At 47.8% G+C, this 22,003-nt stretch overlaps 2 protein-coding genes across 2 annotated transcripts; one reads left to right on the forward strand and one right to left on the reverse strand.

The window, feature by feature from the left end:
• Positions 1–5,125: 5,125 nt before the first annotated feature.
• On the forward strand, positions 5,126–14,277 carry LOC121833880 (P2X purinoceptor 7-like). Its single transcript, XM_042287591.1, has 4 exons — positions 5,126–5,644; positions 6,449–6,670; positions 7,029–7,194; positions 14,183–14,277. The coding sequence occupies exons 1-3, from the start codon at positions 5,403–5,405 to the stop codon at positions 7,192–7,194; spliced, it is 630 nt and encodes a 209-aa protein (XP_042143525.1). The 5' UTR covers positions 5,126–5,402; the 3' UTR covers positions 14,183–14,277.
• LOC121833878 lies at positions 12,178–21,601 on the reverse strand. Its single transcript, XM_042287582.1, has 11 exons — positions 20,975–21,601; positions 18,940–19,111; positions 18,713–18,796; positions 18,293–18,638; positions 17,790–18,201; positions 15,944–16,108; positions 15,564–15,750; positions 14,155–14,397; positions 12,647–12,818; positions 12,447–12,592; positions 12,178–12,390 (listed from the first exon to the last, which is right to left on the reverse strand). The coding sequence occupies exons 1-11, from the start codon at positions 21,305–21,307 to the stop codon at positions 12,218–12,220; spliced, it is 2,433 nt and encodes an 810-aa protein (XP_042143516.1). The 5' UTR covers positions 21,308–21,601; the 3' UTR covers positions 12,178–12,217.
• Between the last annotated feature and the right edge of the window lie 402 nt (positions 21,602–22,003).

Consider the following 22,003-nt stretch of genomic DNA (forward strand, 5'->3'; position numbering starts at 1 on the left):
ACATTCGCCTGATATTTATTGTTTATGATCGCGGTGCTGGTGAAGTAGGTTCTTATTCAATAGACGACGTGGATTTGGCTGACGGGCCGTGCCACCGCGAATGCATTGCAGTGAAAAGGCAGAGATCTTTCGATGTAAACAAGGTTAAAAGAGGCCGCTTCTCTTTTAAAAGTTCTATACCGAAAATTTTGTTTGGTTCTCCATTTTTGTGCTTTGATTTTCTTTTCACACCTTTTACGACGTGCGATCGGTGAAATTCGATTTCAAAATCGTTTCACGGTCCCTTTAATTACGTATGCGGCTTCTGTGGCGTGTAGTGAAAAATGACCGCGTGTTTTATAGATCATTAAAGTCAGGCAAGCGTTTTAAGCGCTATTTGGGCAACGTGCAAGACTTGTTGCATCGCCCCTTTAAACTACGTCAATGCTGTGAAAGGAAAAAAAATCACATATTACTTGACCTCGCTTGCATCACGGAAAATCACACTATATACACATTAATTATACGAACATGGCTTACGCCACCATCACAAATTAACTTCGTATGGCAGAGAATGAAACATACGCCAACAGCTCTACTGAACAGCGTCTCTTCACGTGATATTGACATCAATTTACTGACTCGCCAATCCATACCTACCATATTTTGTTAGTGTTTTATCGCGTTTGGGTCTTTTAGTTACACGCACCATTTCAGGTGTTTATATGTGAGCACTACATCTTTTTTTTTTCTGCCTTGTTTCCTTTTTTGGGGTTGGTTGTTCAGATTTAATTGTTGTTCTTTGTGTTGCGCCTGCTATTTGGTAAAGAGAACATCCTCCACTTTCTGTGTTTTTTTTTTGCCACAAATATTGTTCGTTGGGGGGGCCGTAACTAAGCCGCATCATTGTGGCTTTTGTCCCACCCTCCCGCCATTCCCATTGCGGTGGTAAATAAAGTTACATCAATTCAATTCAAAGTTTACGAGTGTTCGTGCTCCCTTTCAATTGATGAAACCCATTGACACATGTGTTAAACAAGGCTGCCGATGTCAAGCATAGTTATAGCTTTGGATAGCACCGCTGGCTTTAAACCCGGCCACGACGACGCTCTGCATATTTCGGCACTTGTTCGCTTGGGTAGGTCACGTTTTACTGAAGTGCGAACTATACGAAGAGTAAAGCTGCTCAGGCTAGCCATTGTCAGCCACGTATTGCACCGGAGTCGCGCTCCATCAAGGCGACGAAGTTGAAATGAGCAGGTACAATCATGAACGTTGGGGATATAAAGGCTTAAAGACGAGTGGGAAACGCGTTTAGCAGCTGGTTTTGGTGGAGTAACCGACGAGAAGCGTCTCATGCTAGTTATGAAACACGACAATAATTTATGTATTTCTTTTTATTTTACAGCTATCCTGCGAAACAAAGTTTGAATGTATTGTGGCTGATACGACAGCATACTGCATTCACACTCCTCACACACATCGTGCGCAGCAAGGGGCCGGAGTGTTCAACCATCAGGCTTACCTGTGAAGTGCCCAAGTAGAAAGAAAATCAGAGAGAGATACTCAGCCTCCGGACGGAAATTAAATCAATAAAATTACCGAAAGTTTTGGGGCAAAGATTACTCATAATGTGGTTCGTAAGTTTAAAAGGATAATGGTGGACTACATCTGACAATTAAACGAACGACGTTTTATTCGGTGTCACATAGAAGTGTGTAACTAATTGATTGTCACCAATACCATCCGATTTTGCCAGGATTTTGTTTCGTGGGGGGGGGGGGGCGCTCATGACAAAATGCTGTATGAGGGGGAGGGAGAGAGGAAGTCCCAGCAAAATGGAAGGTTTCGGGGAGGGGGGGGGGGGGGGAGGGGGCGGGCCCTATGCCCCCCCCCCCCCCCCCCCCCCCCCCCCCCCCCCCCCCCCCTGGCTACGTGCCTGAACTACAACCCCAACCGCCAAAATTCTTATGTGTCGATCTACAAAGTCGAACCAATTTAACAGTATTTTATTCTTGAACATATTGAACATTTTTTTTTTGCATTTTGCCAAATAACATTTTTTGTTTAATTTATAATTAAGTTAATCAAAATAAAGATTATTTATAATACGCGAGATAAATAATCATTTGATAAATCTAAAGAGAAAGAGAAATCAAAGCATACAAACCTTTCTACCGAAATAAAATGTATATTCTACGTTTCACTACTCCTTTTGATAGCCAATAATGAACGCACGATTTCGCCTTGTGGTACTGGCACTCGTTGCATCTCTCTATGGGCGTACATACAGCGGTATTATAATATCGCTTGGGGCCTTTGACCCGGGGTTGCACTGCTTATATACTATACGAAAGACAGTGGAGGATCGGCGGCCGAGTGGACTAGGGCACATCCGCTCGGAGCACGTGGGGCGAAAGCTAGCGCTGCTGAACCCCCAGGGGATCCTGGGTCCAATCCCCACCTCTGCCCGTTTTGATCTGGATGAGCATCGTACCTGCGTGCTGTCGTGTGTCACTACTGCATGGTGCACATTGAAGACCCAAGGATAGCGGCTGTACTGCACTGGCAAAAGTTCTCATCTACAGCTGAAACACAAGTCGCCCGTTGAGGCAGACTAAGTTCACGCTGTTTAAACATACATAAAAGCCATTTTCTTTTATTTATCAAAAAGTATAGTCTGCATATCGATACGAACGGGAGTCAACGTGAGATCCGTGCTTCAAATGCCGCATGACATTAAGTTCAAGGAGGAAACTTGGCACGCGGCATTCGAACCACGGATATTCCGAGAACTCGTATTTGCAGACTGTTTTTTGTAGGATGGGGTGTGAGTAGTGGGACCCCGGCTATAGATAGCTACTTTTGCCTTCTGTATTCAATACATTTTGAATTGGTGTTGGCTTTCGCCGAGGTCGGTACCTGTATTGAAATTTCAAGACCCATGTCTGAATTTTGCAATAAAAGAGGCGTATAACGTCGTAGATTTTTAAAGGTTATTTATATGCGGTAGGAACGAAGGCAGTAATTTCAAGAAATAGAATATAAACATATTCAGTTTAATAAGGTATCAACTAGTGTCAACCGTTACATGAAACACAGTCAACTAATACCCCTGGTACACAAGGCTGTTTCAACGATAATTGAGCCAACGATTGTTGGCATTTACCAGCTGTTATCGAGTTGAACTTACCAGGTGTTCCACATACGCCTAACTACAGCCTAAGCCTAAGGACCCAAACTTTTGATTTCAGTTAAACCCGAGACAAAACCGAAACTAATTTCACATTACGTGTTTTTTTTTGTTTTTGTTTTTTTTTTAAGGTTTTACGAATTATTTGCAGACTTTTAATTCTTTATAAAGGTTTAACAAAAATAAGATTAATGTTTTTGTTTTTTCTTATTTCGAGGGTAAAAAATTACGATAATCAGAACTTTTAGCGTAGGTTTAAGCAAGAGAGACATAACGAAAAGTCTTATCGGCAACGACATCACAATGGCCGCGCTCGCCGAGCGTGGGCTTTCGCGCCGTACCGTGATCGTTCTAGCGGCAGCTCTGGCCCCAAATCATGTCTCTTTCGACAATATTTGCTGCTACGATACATTCTAGATACCGCCCCAAATTCGCAGCAATAGTAAGGGACTGGCGCCGGTCATCGGAGCCATGCGGCGGGCGCCGCCATCTTTGCCTCTATTGAGGCGAACCCCCACCAGTTAGCTGAGGTCAGTTCAACCATAGCCTCCTCTATAGGAGGTATTCACTGGACGCTATATTTGAGGGCGATGTTTAGAGCGCATGCTCATAACGAACTCACATTAATAGCCTGCTAAGACCGGCAACCTTGATGGTGCTAAATGCACGCTCCAAAAGGACTGCGGAAGCTCGCCGACAGCACGCGCTAAGCAGCAGCGCACACGGATATGGCCGCCAGTGAATACTCCCTATACTACGGTTCAACTCAATGATTGTTAGCGGCTCAATGACAGTTGGCCGATCGCGATTGAGTCAACTTCCCTTGGCTGAATTACAGTTGACAGTGCTCGTATAACTCGGATAGCTGTATAAACAAACGCTAAAAATGGTCCGTAGAAAAAGAAAAAAAAGAACCGCATCTCCACGTGATGAATTATGTTGATTGGGGCGAAGCTCTGGTGGTGCTTGTCTGCGTAGACGCTGAGCCGCAGCATACCGAGCCTTTCGTTCGTTTTCATCCATGTCACGCTGCGGTCAAATGCTCAAATGCGTATATAACCACGTTCCATACCGCACTTTCTCTTTCTGACATGGATGAAAACGAACGAAAGGCTCGGCATGCTGCGGCTCAGCGTCTACGCAGACAAGCACCACCAGAGCTTCGCCCCAATCAACATCATTCACCACCTGGAGATACAGTTGTTTGTTTGTTTGTTTGTTTTTTTGTTCTTTTTTTGCCCTACACGAGCACGGGAGCACGTGCTCACGTGCTCGTGAGCACGCGAGCGCGTGAGTTCACGAGCAGGAGCACGTGCACCCGACGGCGGACGGACATACGGACATGGCTAGCCCTGCTAGCCCTTAAAGGGGTACTCCACCGATTTTTTGAGCTACCTCAACTAACTATATTTTCTGACTCTCCGGCCTTTACTCTCTCCGGTATGCTATTTAGAATCGCGAAATTCATAATAATTATTGCGAAATCGGCAAATGAAAATGATGCAAAAACAAACATTCAAATATACGCGCGCTTTTTAGGGCCGTGACGTCAGTGGCAGGCAGGCTTGCCAGTCGAGCAAGCAGCCAAAAAATAGAATATGCCAATCATTTGTTCCGTGCTGGAGCGCGGGTACTGCAGCGAGCTTCCCAAGCATTCATTTGACTCCATGAAACTGCTTCGAATCAGTTTAAAACAAAATCTACAGCCCAAAGAGTGAACTCCTGCCTTCCACTGACGTCACTTTTTCATTGTTGCCAGTAGAGACTTTCAGTTTAAAAAACACGGTGACGACCAAAACTGTAAATTCAATAACTTCGTGAAAAAACAATATTTTGACCTAATATTTGGGATGCTATTTTCGCGATGTTTGTTGGTTAGTTTAGCAAAATTTCAAGCAAATCGGAGACAATGATAAAATCGGTGGAGTAGCCCTTTAAAGGGATACTGAACTGTGAAATCGGGTCGACGTTTTTGGTCTTAATCGCAAGAATGGCACGTCATTTAATTTTTACTGGCGCTGGTAAAGCGAAAATACCACGTAAATTTTAATAAACCGGAAAATAAGCATTTTAAGGTGCCCCTGGTGAGCGTCTCCGGAACCTCGCTTCGTGACGTCAAAGACCTCAGAGACCTCGCGCAGCTGCCTCAGGAGACGCGAAAAATCACAACTTTGTTGGTTTGCTGTCACCTGTGACCTGCCGCGTTTACCTCGAGCTCGGTGGCGTGGTTATGGCGACACGTGCGTGCGCCAAGAGCGGCAGCAGCAGCAGCAGTAGCTGCAGCGGGAGCGACGCAGTACCGTCGGATGAGGAGCGGGAGCACCTGCCAGCGAAGAGGCGTAAGGTGCTGCCTTACGCCTGCGACCCGTCCGCGACGTCGGACAGTAATGAAACTCCAACGGAGCCAGCAGCGGAGTCCTCGCCAGACGCTCTGCCGCGAAGTGACAGGCGGCGGCTACTCAACACACGCTGGTAAGAACACGCGCACATGGCGCAGCGTATGTCTTGCATAGGCCCGGGAGAGCGATTGTTTTGGGGTTGCGCGAAGTTGACTTGCAGCCTCGAAGAACCGATTGTTTTGGGGTTGCGCGAAGTTGACTTGTAGCCTCGAAGAACCGATGATAAATGGGGTTTTATATATTATGTTATCAGGTGTACTAGTGACTGACATGCTCTTGGTATCGCCGAGCGGCGGCGAGTAAGCTCCAACCTGAACTTATCGGCTCCATCGTTTGGGCTACAGAAAGATGCGCCTCCTTTTGCTAGAAACTGTCAGTGCTAAGGCAGGGGCTACCCGTGCACCTGTCCCGCGAAGGCGCGTTAGAAATTGAAGATGCATCAGCTGCGTGCGGGCTTGAACCTGCACGTAGTGCCGATACACCGTCGAAGTACTCACGTGCGCGCTGTACGTTTTTTTTTTTTGTTGTTTTTTTTATTATGCACGTGTTTGCGCAATGCTGGGCCCCAGGTTGGGCACTCAGGCCTTTGTGGCATGGGCAGCACTGCTTTTTTGCGGCCCTCTATGCCTGGGTCAAAGATTCCGGAATATGAATAAAGTATTACTATATTATTATACGCAAAAATGTAGCTGCTGTATAGCGACTGCATCGTGGTTGTGGATACTCCCAAAAGGCATCTGAGGCTTGAGCAGTGTTTGGGTGACACAATTGGATTGAGAAAAGAAAGAGGCAAAGTGTGTAGCCACACCAGTGCCCACACAGCATTACAGAAATGTTGACATATGCACTAATTCATGTTTCTACCTTTGGGAAACAGGTGCTGCTGCGAATCCCGGTGTGGCACCATGTCCACACCAGTGGAAAGTGTGTGCTGCAAGGAGCAGTGCAAGGTCAAAGAGAAGGCTGGGAGCCTTCCCTGCATCACGGCACACAGGCTCTTCGAGCTGTACTGCCTGGACAGGGATATCCTGGACCTAGAGTACAAGAAGCTGAGAGTCTGCCGGCCTCTCAGCACAAGAAACATAAAGGAGATAAATGCGTACGTACAGTGAAACTAAATTACTATACTTTTTTACTATCATGTGCACCGCTTTGTAAATAAAGGGAGGATGCAAAGCGAGATTTGCATTAGATGAACCAGAAAAGGCAGTGCCTCAATGTTGGCAATCGAAGTTTCCGACACAGGCAGGTTTTTATTGGTGGCCTGAAAAACATACCCAAAATTTAGAAGCAAACCATTCATTACATGCTTGCTCGCTCGAATATGCATGTTTTAATGAAACTACAGCTTGTGGCGTCTTGCTGCTGGCCATCGAACTAAAAACAATGAATGCCTTCTAGTTCCAAGTGGATACCTGGCAGTGTAACTAAATAACTTTATTATGTTATCATTGCAGTAAGTACAGGTACACGGCATACTGCCAATTTGTTTGGTGGATACACGGAAGGCTCGGAAAGGAGAACCGGGTCACCTTGCCCAGCTGCGTGGTGACCAGGGTCCGCAAAGAGTTCCCCGCCCCGAACCCTGCAGACTACACGGGCTTCAAGCAGTCAAAGTGCTGAGTAAGTTTGCATGCTATCTACCTTCAAACCTCCTAAATATGTATCTTTTCCTACCAAGCACTTGGGAGCAACAGCTTGCACGAGCAGTACATAATTAATGTTAGAATGAAGAGATCAATATTTGACATGTAGGAAACTCACTGTTTATTGCAAACTAACCAATTTTTTACTTTACAAACAATGTGTAACAACGATCACAGACTGGAGACGAGGAAATGGGCCAGAGACGTTTTGAAAAGGAGCTCATGGCAAGGAGCTAGTGGCCTGGGAGCGCATGGCCCAGGGCTTGTGCTCGGAACACATGAGATTGACACGTCAGATCGAACTGCTTTGTTGCTTGTGCATAGTGTAAATAAATGTTTGCATCAACGTAACCAACAATGACCACCAGAAGTTCATGCATTTTGTGCGGAAACCTGCTACGTAACGATTCGACGAAGGGAATCTGGTAGACCGAAGCAATACCTATCGAACGACAGAAGCAACGTTCCATCGAGACAAGACTGAAAGATCATGGACATCCTCAAGAAGAAACGGAAGACTCTGCAAACACAAGTAACTAAACTCCTCAGTGAGGCAAAAGAATTATTTCAGCTGACTCCAGCAGTCATCGATGACCTAGAGATTTTGATTGAGTGCATAAGCCTCTCTCGGGATCAACTCGGCCACGTAGATGCCGCGATCGAGCCTTTGATTACCGAAAGAGACGTGAAAATGGAGTTCACGCAAATCATAGATTATACTGACAAGATTGTCACATGCCTCACGAAGCTCAGAAAGAAGGCGAAGGGCGTGGAGAACAGCCAACGAGCAAGTGGTCCCTCGAACGATTGGAGAGCAACAGCCGTAGAAAGTCAAGCTTCCAAAATTAGAATTTATCAAGTTCAACGGCAACCGGAAGAATTGGCAAGCATTCCGGGAGTGAAACCACAATCCACGAGGATCCGGAACTGACTCCATCGAAAAAGTTCAATTACCTGAGATCAGCGCTTACCGGAGATGGATCAGCTGCCATCCGAAACTACAGCCAACCGCTCAATGCTATGCGGACACGATCGACCTTCAACAGCAGCGGTTCGGCAAGCAAGAGACTCTGGTACACAACCACATGGAAAGTCTGATGGACATCCAGAAGGTACAACTACAGGGCAATGCCCGAACCCTGCGTCGTTTGTACGACAGTCTTCAGGCGCACATCTGGGGACTTGGAGCACTGGGTGTGGGCGAGGAATCCTACTGCGCCATGCTCTACTCACTCCTACTGCGAGCACTACCGAAGGACATGTCCCTGGATTACAACCGGAAGATGTCGTTGGAGGACACCAAGAACGCCACCGCAGTGACGGGCACCAGTCCCGAGTCTCCAACAGAGAATGTTCATCTAAGAGCTCTACAGACTCTACTCAAATTTATTCGAGTTGAAGTCGAGAGCTGGGAAAGGACGTCAGAGGAACAAGAGGACGACTTTGGCGGTAAGCCTGCAATTCGTTTCCCTAAACAAGAACTGCCGAAGAAACTTTCAAACTACACAAACCTTCGAAACTCTTCCGCAGCGGCCTTGTATGGCAAGACTGAAGGCTTAGAGTGTTAGTTCTGCAAATCCGAAGAACACGCCACACCTGACTGCAACGCCAATATTGAGCTCACTGAGAAAAAAAAACAAAGATTACAGGCTGGCAACAGATGCTTTCGTTGCACAAAAGCAAACCACACGGCGAGAATGTGCCGAAGCACGCCGTGTTGCACCAGGTGTCAAGGATGGCATGCGCCTACTATGTGTGACCCGGATTACGTACTGGAACGACTTTTCGCGGTGAATAAAACAGAAAGCGAAGATAAAACACCGGTCAGTCTTCAGATCAATGGAAAGAACTGCAAGCCAGCAGTGTTCTTGCAGACGGTGACCGCATGGGCCGAGAACAAAAACAAAAGAAGACTATCCCGAATTCTTTTTGACAGCAGCAGTCAACGTTCCTTCATTACGGAGGAGCTGTCCCAGAGACTCGGTTGCAAACAACTCGGGATGGAGATCCTCACGTTCGGCGTGTTCAGAGGCGAAAGCACCGAACGTATGTTTCGCAGGGTGCAGCTTACTTTGCGGGACCAACGGTACTACAAAAAATATGAAATCGACATGCTAGAAACACCTACCATCTGCGAACAAAATCTCCCGAGCCCAGATTAATCCATCGTCGCGACATTAAAGGAGCTCGGTTGCTTAGTAGGAGATGCCATGACCGGACTGGAACATCGGGGCATCGATATCCTGCTTGGCCCGGATCACTACTGGGAGTACATCATTGGAAAGATTCACCGACAGAGGAAGCTTGACTGCAGTGCAGCCCGTATTCGGATGGGCGGTTCAGGGACGAAAAGGGTCAAGCTCCCCGGTTATTAGTTGCTCCAGGGTGGTCATGCGGAGAACGGCGGTCCAAGAGCCCGAACCCATGCCAAGCCTCAAGCAATTCTGGGAACTTCAGAGGATGGGTGTCATCGACGCATCGGTGGACGATCCTTCGGACAACGATGTCATGCGAGACTCCGAAACTATGATCGCCAAGACCAATGGGAGGTGCGAAGTCGGCCTTCCATAGAGGGCAGACATCAGGTTGGCAAATGACAAGGTTGCTGGAATGCCACAGAAGAACTGCAATGTGTGACATGGCACCACCTGCCGGGAAAGGAGAACCCCGCCGACCTCATGTCACGAGGTCTGACCACCTTGGATTGGTCTCCACTCCACTCTGTTGTTCGGGGACCAGTTGGTTGCCGCTGCCAGCTAAAGAATGGCCCAAGGAGAAGCGCGAGGAGCCACCTCGATATAAGCTCGAGGAGAGGGGACCGAGAGCTGACATATTGGACATTTCAACACCATCTGCAACGTTGCTTGATGTCACCGCATTCAGCTCAGCTTCAAAACTCAACAGAACAAGAGTGTGGATGTTTCGATTCCTTCACAACGTTAGGTCAACGGGAAAACAATCGGGGCCTCTGACTGCAGAGGAAATCCAAGGAGCGCGAACATATTGGCTAAAAGCTAATATCGGCGTTTGCCGCCAAGCTTCGACGTGCGACCAGCAGAACCGAGACCCCATCCACTTCTCTTCGAGACTTCAGTAGTTTCATCAACCAAGAGGTAGTGCTTCGCATAAGAGGGCGACTCCGATCGAACAACATGACATACGATGAACGAAACCCTATCGTACTACTGAAAGAGCATCGATATTCCACGGTACTTGTGATCGACGCTCACAGGATGGTGTTACACGCAGGAGTAAGACACACTCCAGTCCAGCTCCGCGAGAGGTATTGGATCCTTCGGGGTACAAGAGCTGGTGAAGAAGATGCTGCGCTGTGTGTAACGTGCCAGCGATTTAGTGCTATTCCGGCGAGTGCTCCAGTGCTCCAGCGGGACCTCTGCTGCGTACGAGAACGACGCAGGCTGAACCTTTCGAGGTAGTTGGTGTAGATTTTGCAGGACTGCTGTACATACAGGCAAAGGACGTCGTACATCACGCTGTTCACTTGTCCAGTGGCGCGGGTGGTCCACTTGGAGCTCGTACCAGACGTTTCAACGAGAAGTTTTCTTGTAGCTGCCCGTAAGTTTGTGTCATGGAGGAGACTTTGCCGCATCATCTACTCAAACAATGCGCTAACCTTCAAGCGAGCCTCCAGAGACCTGGCAGAACTTCGGAAGATCCTACGACACTCAGAAGTGGTGAATCACTTCGCCAATGCAACCATCGAGGGGAGTTTTATTGTTGAGCGTGCTCCTTGGTGGGGAGGATTCTACGAGCGACTGGTTTGATACGTGAAGGTGGGACTAAGAAAAGTGATCGGGAGAAAAACTATGAACGCAGCAGAAGAGTTGTCCACAGTCCTATGCGAAATTGAGGCGATGCTAAATTCTTGTCCCCCAACATTCGTTTACAATGAGCTTGACGAAGGCCAGCCGCTCACACCGACTAGCTTTTTCAGGGGAGGACGACTGACAGCACTTCCAGTGGCTGAAAGAGAAGACTTTGCGTCGTCTCCAGAGATGCTCCGAGAAATATGGAAACAAAGGAAAGCATTCTTTAACAGACTCTGGGTAACGGGAGGTCAGACTACCCGAGAGAACTTCGATCTGCCCTTGAAACAAAAGGCCAGCAATCGCCACGTCTGGAGGTGGACGGGCTCGTCCTTCTGAAGGAACAGCTCCCACGTTTACTCCGGAAGATAGGAAGAGTTGAAAAGGTTTTCTGTGGGCGAGACGGCAGGATTTGTGCATGTATAGTGCGCCCGGACAGGGGCAGTCTTCTGAAAAGACCAACTTCTCTATCCGCTAGAGATAACAAATCTAAAATGGGGTAACACCCATTCGGTGGGGAGTCTGTACCAACAATCGGAGACCTAAGACGAGAAAATGGGCCACAGACGTTTTGAAAAGGAGCTCGTGGCAAGGGGCTGGCGGCCGGGGGCTCGTGCTCGGAACAGATGCGATTGACACGTCAGATCGAACTGCTTTGCTGCTTGTGCATAGTGTAAATAAATGTTTCAAGTTCCTGCACAATGTACTGTCAGGGAAAAATGATATGCAAACAGAGGAGCGCGTGGCTTGCGGTACAGGTTGCGCTGCCTGGAAGTGAGCCTAGGGGCGAAGGTGCGTGGCCTACTCCGATATGTTTATGCTCTCCGCTTGGCACTCCCTAAGCTTCATCAGTGCGTCTCTTAGTGCACTGAAAGCTACCACCTCTATCTTTGCTCGCTCCGAGAGAGTGCGCGCTTTAGCTGCTACAAGCAGCAAGCTTCCTTGTGCCGCATGCGCCGAGTGAGCAAAGATAGTGGTGATAGCTTTCAGTGCACTAAGAGGCGCACTGCTGAAGCTTGGGGAGTGCCGAGCGAAGGGCGTAAACTCATCGGGTAGGCCATGCACCCTCGCCCCTAGGCTCGCTTCCAGGCGGCGCAGCTTGTACCGCAAGCCACGCGTTCTTCTGTTCGCATTTGATTTTTCCCCGACAGTACATGTTCCTTCAGCTTCAGCTTAGCAGTTGAACCGGGAACGGTGGTTAGAGATGAGCAGGTCCTTGTTGGGGCGTTCATATCCACTGGACAGAGTTGGGGGAGCCTCGACACAGTTGGCCTTTCGTGCAGCTCGGTACGACGGGTAGTGGCAATTGAGGGCGAGGGTTTCCTTCATGAGCTCTTGTACATAGGCTGAAATTAAGACTAGATGTTAGAAGCTGGTAGTTGTACTCGTTTTGACATCTTACCGTATGTGCAGGGCCCTTTCATGGGAGATGCAATTGGCCTCTTTGTTTGTTTAGGCCGCTTGACCAGGAACCTTTTTTTGCCTTCCTTAGTAGTCGCCTGTGGCCTGTCGCTGTTTTCGTTGAAATGCAGCGCTGCCACAAAGACTCTGAAAAGTTAAGACTTTAGCGGGCACATGCAAACAATTGGTTAGCTTGCATACCTTGCCTGCATGCTCTCGTAACCGAAGTGTGTCGACTTCGGTGCGAACTGGTTCACAGTGCTGTGAAAGCACTCAGTTGCGTAGGTTTGCGCTGAGGTTGAGAGCTGCGGGATGTCCTTCAGCAGTGGCTTTGACAGCACGATGCTCTTTAGCTTGTCGTGTGCCTGAAGTCCTGGATAAAGTAGGACACTTGTATTACAGACTGTGTGGTTTCAAATCTGCTATTACAACAATAACACTAAGGCTTATAAGAAAAAGTAGTAGTTTTGTGTAATTAAATTAAAAATATATGATATCCAGAGGTTAATAAAAGGGTTAGAGCTGATGAGAACAGATTAAATTGGGTAAGTTTAATAGGCTGCTACCAGTCCTGCTTACTGCCCGTGTTTATGATGCCTAGATTTTTTTATCGAATAGACCAAGCGATGCCGATTTTAATTTTGCAAAGACATGATGCACCAAATCGTCATGCTTGGTTGACTCGTGTGCCCGAACATGTAAGTACAGGTCCCAGCGGTCCGTATAAACACCGTGCGGTAACGATGCACGCGGAAGAAAGCTGAAGCTACCACCTATCGGCTCACTCCCCTCTACCAGCAGTCATAGGTTCTTCCCTGGCTGCCACACGGACTAACCAGTATAGAGAGCCAGTAAACTTGCCACATTCATAATCAGACACCTTGAAACTAAGAACCAGTACAACAACTTGGTTGAAATTGTTAAAGAATTCAACCTGAGGCCAATTCAAAAGTTTTATGTGTGAGCAAATTGCGGTTCCACTAGAAAAGGCACACCAGGGCCCGTTTGCTTGAAGCGCTAACTATGGCTACAAGTTGACTGCAGTACCTAGGCGAGGGATTTTGAAATCACGCGACTGGCTCGGTAGAGATGCGGGGAAACATGGCAGTGCCCCGGTGAGTTAGCGCTGCTCGCTTTGGAACTAATATGTCGTTGTAGCTGCAGTATCGGGTGCGTTAATCAGCAACGAATGGTGCAGGAGCCTTCACTTTGCCTTACCTCACTTAAATCGCAAAGCATGAGCAATGACCTTGCCACATTTTTTAGTCTTTCCATTTTGGCCATTTCTAAGCCTAAATGAATGCGATAATTGTCAGCATGGCAACGTCTTTGGAAAACGGATTGCCTTGACTGAATCGGCCGGGTATTCATACCACACAAAAGCAGACAGCGTCGCAGCAGACCTTTTTCTAAATACCCAAGCATTGAGGAGAACGCTGAAAGTGTAATTCTATGGTCCACGAGCGCTGGTCTTCCTCTTATAAACGATTCAAAGTAAATAATCATAAGGCTTTGACAAGCATGCGTGCAAGGCAAAATTTGTTTTGTGGGCAGACCAGCATGTCTGCCCACATCTCATTGCGCAATGTGTGGCACTGCTATCGGCCGGACCTGTTTGTTTGCAAACATGAGTTGGTATATACTTCACAGCATCACTTGGTATGAAACACTAACATGTCAACACTGTTAATATGCTGTGGTCTACTTGCCCTCAGGAAGCCACTTTTTCTTCCCCAGGTCTCCGTGCTGGCACCTTGGATACAGGGGGTCGGCATGTTCGTGCAAGTCAGCCACGTGTCCCACCAGGGAAGTCCACTTAGGAAGGATCTCCTCTGGCGCTCCATCGCTGGATTCCGCACACCAATAGAGGTGCTTGACAGTTGCCTGCACCCAGTCTTGGAGTCCCACAAGGGATTTGAGTTTCCCAGCTGAGACCATGCGTTTCTTGATGCCTGAAAAATGAAGCATTGTATTCATTCTGCTAAGCACCAAGCTTACATTGCCAGAAACAACAGCTTGACAAAATAAAGAGTTCATAATTATGAACACCAAAAACAAGAAAAACCCAATCCTGCCCCATTTTCTCAAGTATAAAAAAAACATGGCGATACCTCACTCTAGGACACTTTACTTTTTAGACGCTTTCGTCGAGTGTAAAGTTTGTGCCTGCTGTCTTCGATGCTGCGCAAATAGTTACGGGACGGAAGAAACATCAAAACCCAAGCAGTTTGGGCTCCAAGTCGGCATGCGCATGGCCTGGTGAGCGAGATCGTTCCCAACCGCTCTGGGGACGCCACCTCGCCCAACCTTGCCAACCGCGACCGGACCCTGAGGCCGAAAGGCTCTCGCACAGCCAGGAACGGCACCGAGGTTGGAGCTCCTCTTTCTGCCTAGCATGCAGTGCTCAGAGTTATCGGCGTCTGTCCTTGCACTGAAGGCTCTAGGGACTCCTTCGGACACGAAGGTCCTATTTCGCGAGGCCTGGACAAGGGCCGCTTTACCGAGCAGATTTGCTATATGTCGCTCACATAGTTTGACAATAAAAGCTTGCGGTTCTTCTCTGGAGAAAATATTGCGGGCGACCACAAGGACTGCTCTCCGCCGCCGCCGAGGGTGGCTGCCGCCATGTTCTCAGCTGTTCGCTTGCTCCCAGAGCGGGTGCCTTCCCATGATCCTCCCCGATCCAAATTGCGATGCAACCTCCATTTACATGTTTTGAATAAATGTGCATTCGCCATCTCAATCCACCTCTGTCTAGCGACTTGAATGCGATGCGCTCTCCTACTGTATTGTTTGTTTACATCACCGCATTGAATGCGACAACTGGATTCGATGCGACTAAGCCGCATTCATGTAAAGACGGCTTATGTTTCAGCTTTTATTGTACTGCAGCGAAAACTAGAAGCGCAAGCTCATGGCCTTGGCAGCTGCTCCTGCTGCACGAGAGCTTGTGCCGCCGAGCAGTTGCCATACAGCAAGGAGCTCCCGCTTGTAGCCTTTCCTGCAGTACAACATACGCAGAAACAAAGTATAGTGACAGGCAAGGGTAGGAGTGTTCTGCAATTAAATGTTTTTTCTGTTTTTGCATAACCTGGAACCCCGATTACTTATGGCGCACCTTTTGCAACGTGCCAGCAGTCGAACATGTGCCGAATCTGGGGGTACCACTTGGCAAGGAATGACTTGATCATGGAGTGGCGATCAGTGATGATTCCTCCCACAGTCAATCCATTGGCTTCACAAATCAGTAGAGTCCTTTTCAGGCCCTCGAGCTCCATTGCCCAGCTGCCCTTTGTTTCGTTGGACTGAAGTGACAAATAAAACATTGCATTATCACACCGAACATGAAGTATCCAGAACGAAGTCAACTAGAGCTGTTGAATGAGACAACCCATGTCTGAAACAAGTTGTTTCCGCCATTCATTTTCAATTAATTACAGAAAGGTTTCATTCCAGAAGAACAGAAGCATCAGAACATTTATAGCAGGGGAAATTTACCTGCACTGTTTCCACATGGAGAACCTTCTTCGTTGACACGTCGACGACGGTGTACGTTCCATATTTTGCTGAGTGCCCGGGGGAGTCTGACCGCCCATCACCAGCGAGGACCAGTTCTCGTCCACTTGCTTGCTCGAAGAGCTCGTTTTGTTTCCTGTTCCACACCTGGAAGTTTATTTGCAAAGACTTTTGTAAACAAACATAAATCCTGAACATGCTTTTCATTTCACCTATAAGTATACTGCAAGCTTCTTTTCTTTATGTGAACGTCCATGGAAGTTCAGCATTTAAGTTTGAATCCCAGTAAATGTGATCAAAGCATTGACAAATTGTAATTCGTCTTTCTTTCTTTTCAAAATGAGGGGATGAAATGCTCCGAGTCGTGAGTATAAATATTGAAGGCACATATGCACTACTAGGTAGATTGGCAAAACACTTTTTTACTTTCTATTATCTATGCAAGGGCTAGTTGATGAATAGCTTTTGACATTTTCCGTATTGAAACTCAAGAAGCATAGTTTTGCACTTATTTAGGTTGCATACACCCCTGCCTATTCAGGTCTTGTTCCCCTCGTAGCAATCAACAAGGACAGTTTGGCTGCCGAGGAGCCGCCTTCTCAAGAGCGGGCTCGTTTTTTTAACCTTGAAGAAATGCCACCCCGTACAAAAAATAGAGTACTCGCCGATTAATCTTTACGATCGGCCTGGGAAACATTTATTTTTGATTCTTTTACTTATTCCCCAAATCAAAATCTGCCCTGTACACTGTACACTTATCCAGTAGGTGCAATCAGTCACGAAGCAGGAGAATAAGAACTAATTAAAAACGTTGCCTCCACGTTTAGAAACACATAGGGCGACAATTCACCCACATGGAATGCGGCGAGTCTTCGAGCTTGAAGTATGTGCCATGAACCCTGTATATACTTGCTTTGCCCACACAGTTGGTACCTTTCCACCCCAGGAGTGTGGTAAACATAGGTGCAGAGGAACAGAGGACATCTCAGCTCTCCCTATTTACAATATTTTCCAGCACATAAGTTGTTTCTTTCCTCAAATTCCTGTCACTGCATCTTACACAGAGGTGCGACTTGCACCGCTTTTTTTGCAAGTATAAGCCATAGCTGTGCAAGGCCGTATCAAAGTTACAACAAAGGAGAATCGGCAGAGCCTGTAGTTTGTATGGCATCGCACAGACCTAGATCCATTAGATGTAGCCTCGGGTGCTGCAGTGTATTGAATCGTACAGACCTAGATCCATTAGATGTGGCCTTCGGGTCGGCGGATCAGCTTTTCCTTACAATTGGAACCTTGGCAATATGCCGGCTTCCAGCAGAGCTTACAGCCGGCCATATCAGAACAAATTTCCCACGGTAGTTCGCAAGAACATTGAAGCTGGCTCTTACTTGTGCTTATATTACAATATACATATGACAGCTTATCAATGCAGTTTTGCCTTGCGGCCCGTATAAAGATGTGCCACCTATAGACGTTTGCAAGTACGGCCTCGGGGCGCCGCCACCTTGCCCAGTTGGAGTGCACTTGGGCGCATTAAATTCGATTACGATGCCTCACTAAGGTGTCGTAATCAGACTATGGCCGCGCCCAAGCACAACCCAACTCGGCAAGATGGAGGCACCCTGAAGACGCACTTGCAAACATGTATATATCAAGCTTTTTGTAAAAACAGCCGTTTATAGGAGTGTGTGACTTGTAGACAGAAACATATGGTGCTTCCTACGCATGTACTACACCATTCAGGATCCCATAGGAGTGCTGAGCCTGAAATATTGGCACCTAAAATAAACCTCTCACAGGAAAGGAAAAGCTTGAAAACGTGCCATACCTGTCTGATCGCTGGTAGAAGGAAGGCACCCTGAATCTTAAAGTATGTCTCGTACGATAAACAGGGCACGCCCATCTGGTGGAGGAGCCTTAGCACTTTTTTGACGATGCTCCCAGAGAAGAGCGTTGCTGCAGCTAGGAGCACATCGCCCAGGGCCCTCCTATTCACTGATGGTTGGCTGGTCCAGGTGTGTTGGTGGCCATTGTTGCACATTCTGTGCACCCGGAGACATGTCCCTCTGATCTTCTTCTCTGTGATGCGGCACAGTGCAGTGCACTCGGGACAATTACCTAGTAGCTCGTCCAAACAAGACTCGAAAACAATAAACTTTCGTTCCGAGACGTAGTCGATGCTTTTGCTGCTCTCATGCTGACTGAGTGCGCTGTCAGATGCAGTGTTCTGCTGTGCATCCCTGGAATAAAAAAAAGAAAAGAAAAAAGCAACCTCTTACACACCCTCTCATACTCGTCACTAAAGATGACATATATCCGACTGATACCAACCTCAGAAAGCCGGTGTCGGACATCATCATGAGGAAGCTAGCGTCAGAGGGGAGGTATAGGCTGTCTGCTTCCACGTGTGGCTCTGGCAGCTCCGTGGGACACTCTTCAACAGACTCTTCCTGGCCTGCACTGGGCAGCTCATTGTTTATTGTTGGCAGCTGTGGTGGGTCCGGTGGTGGAGCTGGTTGTCTGCGCACTGGCGGCTGCGGCGACAGAGTCAGCCCTTCAGGCAACATCCAATCCAATGGAGCCTGGGGGACATGATTTGGTGAGGAGCATCGTGGTGTCACGAGGACAGGATTCGTTTGGGACTTTCGTGATGAAGTCTTCAAGGTGACTTGTATGCCTGTGCCATCATAACGTGTTACAACGATCTGAACAATGCTGCCTTCTGTGAAATTTCTTCTTGCAGATACATATCTCGATTTCTGTAGATGCCCGAGGTCTGCGTAGCAGCGTTCCGAAGGTCAGGTTGAGCCTGTTTGGCATTACTGATGGAGGGGGCTGTTCACAGCAGAGGAAATAAAGTGTCTTTCAAAACAAAATCATCCTTGGCTCATGTAATCAGCAATAGGCTAGATTACCCTAATTTGGCAGAATTCAGTACTAAAATATGTCAGCCGAGTAGTTTCAATTGGCGCACATACCTGAGCTCGAACAAGGTTCTTCGATGCCAGCATTTGCATCATGCATTGGTTCATGTCCAGAGTCAGGACCTTGCTCAGTGTCGTCACCAGAAGGGGTTGACGATGTGCTGACTTCTTCAGCGATGAGTGTGGCCTTTGCTTGTGCCGGTGCCTCCAGCAATTCAGCAATTATCTATAAATGATAGGCATAAAAACTTACAACATGCAAACAAACACACTGTCAATATGCTGCTAACACCCAGGTTCTGCTCAAATGAGGGTGACTGGCCCAAGCCCTTATCTTCGTTAGGCTCATGTCACTCTGTGTACCCTCCTCATCTTGACTTTGCTTGAACTGGTAAGCAAATCACACCGTCAAGTGCACAGTCATGAACACTAAGATGAAATGGTCGAATGACGACCGAGGTTAATTAGTGGCCTTGCCTCGAGTCGAGAAATTGAACAACACTTGTAATAACCTCTTGATTGGGGTGCAATTGTCATAAATGGCCAGCTGGTGTTCTTAGTGAACTTTATAAATAAACACCACATTCCGCGAGATTAAGACAGAGTAACTCAGCAAAAGATTTCGCAGTGTTTATTTTTGTTCTAAATTGGCACGCGTTTAGCAGCATCTATTTTTGGCACTAGAATTGATTTTTGCTGCAATTTAATTCCATACACCACCAGGTTTTTAGGCATTCTCGGCACTTGTCGACGTGAAGCATTACTGCGAGCATGTATTCAATGTATGGGAAGAACATAGACGAAACAAGATCTTATAAACCGGCACACTGTTTACAAAAAAGCCTGCATTTGCCCACACCAGGTGTGGGGACTGTGCGAACGCAGAAACCGAATTCACGTGAAGTGAAGCCTCTGCGCCTGCGCAGTGCCGTCAAGAGTGCCACCGCAGCTGCGTGACGTCAGGGCCGCGTGTTGATCTATAACTAAGATATCGTCATAGTAATCAGAAATATAAACAAGGGGTGGAAATATGTACCATAACAAGGTTCTCATTAAAAAAAACTGCAGCGCTCTTTTTCATTTATTTTCCGCAGTTGAGAGAAACTGCCTTCCAGGTTAACACTGAACAGATGAAGCGACAGCAGCTTGACCACCTCATCAGGGAGAGCAGACCAGAGAGGAAAATGAGTTTTCCAAAACAGAATGATGTATACAAGCACACTTTTCTAAATGGTGTGGCACTCATACTGTGAGTACCCTATTCCGAAATTCAACAGCATTTCCTTATGCGCCACAATGAAGAATAGCACATGCTCAAGATGCCACGGAGTTTGCACATCCTGCTCAAGCTCGGAATATACCCGCTGCAAACCAAAAGGAAGTACGTAGATCATCAAATAACCACATTCTCCCAGGAATGGTTCAGCTCGGTCCTATGTGCCATTTTCAGGTAGCCCAAATCAAAATTCGATATTTATTGGTTTATGCCAAATTTCTCAAATTAAAATTAGCTGGCATTTATCAGTAGTAATAAAGATAAATACCAGCCTTCACAACTGAGCCAAAGGTGCCGGCGCAAGCTCGTAGCTTCAAAGCAAGTTTCTAGCAAATGAGCCCGAAAACCGAGTGCCATCGCCGCAGCTACTATACTCCGTTTCACCTTATGTTGTACCGCAACGAAGGCAAGAATCGCGAGCTCACAGCGTAGGCAGCTGCCTACGCTGTGAGCTCGCAGGAAAGGCTACAAGCTCGAGCTTGTAGCCTTTCCTGCGGTACATCATAAGGTGAAACAGAGTATAGCTGCAGTCTCGCCATGTACACGATACCGACAGTGGAGCACCTGCGATTGGCGGCAACCTTTCGTCCGGCTAAGGGCACGATAGCGAACACGGATATAGTACACACTTACCCTGCGCGACGCTGCTAGCGAAAACGCGATCTCGGCGTTTCTCCGCGCTCGTCCTCAAAGGCGAGTTAGCAGGCTTGCGCTAACAGCGTCGCGCAATGTACTACGCTAATCTCACGACCACTCGCATTCGTGCTTTCCTCTCAGAAACAAGCAGAAAAATATTTTAGTAACTGCGCTCACCTCTTTCCGTCGCCGTTTTTCCACGGCGCCGCTGTGCCGCTCTCGCTTGCGTTTTCGCGTGAAGAGCGATGGCACCACGTCAGGCTTCAAATAGGCCTGTTTTACAGGCAAGCCCAGACTTTGCAGTAACTTCGGGCTCGTCTTGTAGTCCTCGTCTTCGAAGTGCTCCGTGCAAAGACAATCGCCTTTGGCGGGCTTCCATGTTGGCTGGGAAGGACGGGCCGCGCGAATCCACAGCTTCCGCAACGTGGGCTCACTCGGAAACTTGTGCGCAGGCCTGCCGCTGTAACATACGCTGTTCGAGCAGTCTTGTGCAGCGCAGTACCGCGGCATAATTATTGAAGAAACTGGATCAGAATGAGGAACACTCGGCGCGGTTCTCCATTAGGACTGCAGCGGGACAACCGAGTCTGCCAAGGAGCGAGAGGTCTGTGACGTCAGTTCCGCTAGGGCTCCTCCGCGGTGGCGTCAATCGCACCGGCGGCTTCCGGCCGACGGATTGCTCGAACGCGGCTCTTCAATCAAAGAAATATAATAATCCGATCACCATCCCTTGGTATGGTCTTGATTTTTAGGTATAGTAACGTCCCGGGCAGCTCGTCCGGGGCTTATTTTGAAAAGTTCAGATATCGGTTCAGTATCCCTTTAAGGAGCTTCGCCCCTAAAAAAAAAAAAAAGGAGACGACTTATGTAGCCAGTTGTCGCACGAGCCGTTTGTCGCGATTGGTTTCTTCCGAGTAAGCCGAGTCTGCGGACCTGGCTCGGACGTCGTCGGACCAGGATGAAGCGGCGATTGAACGGGCTTCAAATCTCAATAACCGAGGTGGGACAGGTGGGTGGACCTATTTTATGCCGTTCGCCCACGTGATACCCAACATTCAACTGGTCAGCGGACTCATCCCCAGACACGTTCCTGTGGTCCGCTGACCAGCTCTCAGTGAGTTTTGCACGCATTTTTCGCCTAGAACAGGAGGGATTTCAAACCGCAAAAAAGGTGACGCTGCCGATTTCGTAGGAACTTGTCCGGGG

Source organism: Ixodes scapularis, unplaced genomic scaffold (assembly GCF_016920785.2).
Source record: "Ixodes scapularis isolate PalLabHiFi unplaced genomic scaffold, ASM1692078v2 PGA_scaffold10__122_contigs__length_95168666, whole genome shotgun sequence".
NCBI lineage: Eukaryota > Metazoa > Arthropoda > Arachnida > Ixodida > Ixodidae > Ixodes > Ixodes scapularis.

What these genes read in the sequence shown, in the direction of transcription:
- LOC121833880 (XM_042287591.1), top strand. Translation starts at nt 5,403, where the DNA reads ATGGCGACACGTGCGTGCGCCAAGAGCGGCAGCAGCAGCAGCAGTAGC. An exon ending in CGGCTACTCAACACACGCTG is followed by an intron (nt 5,645 to 6,448) that starts GTAAGAACACGC and finishes TTTGGGAAACAG; the next exon opens with GTGCTGCTGCGAATCCCGGT. An exon ending in AACATAAAGGAGATAAATGC is followed by an intron (nt 6,671 to 7,028) that starts GTACGTACAGTG and finishes TTATCATTGCAG; the next exon opens with TAAGTACAGGTACACGGCAT.
- LOC121833878 (XM_042287582.1), bottom strand. Translation starts at nt 21,307, where the DNA reads ATGCCGCGGTACTGCGCTGCACAAGACTGCTCGAACAGCGTATGTTAC. An exon ending in AAAAACGGCGACGGAAAGAG is followed by an intron (nt 19,112 to 20,974) that starts GTGAGCGCAGTT and finishes TATCATTTATAG; the next exon opens with ATAATTGCTGAATTGCTGGA. An exon ending in GAAAAAGTGGCTTCCTGAGG is followed by an intron (nt 12,819 to 14,154) that starts GCAAGTAGACCA and finishes TACTTTATCCAG; the next exon opens with GACTTCAGGCACACGACAAG.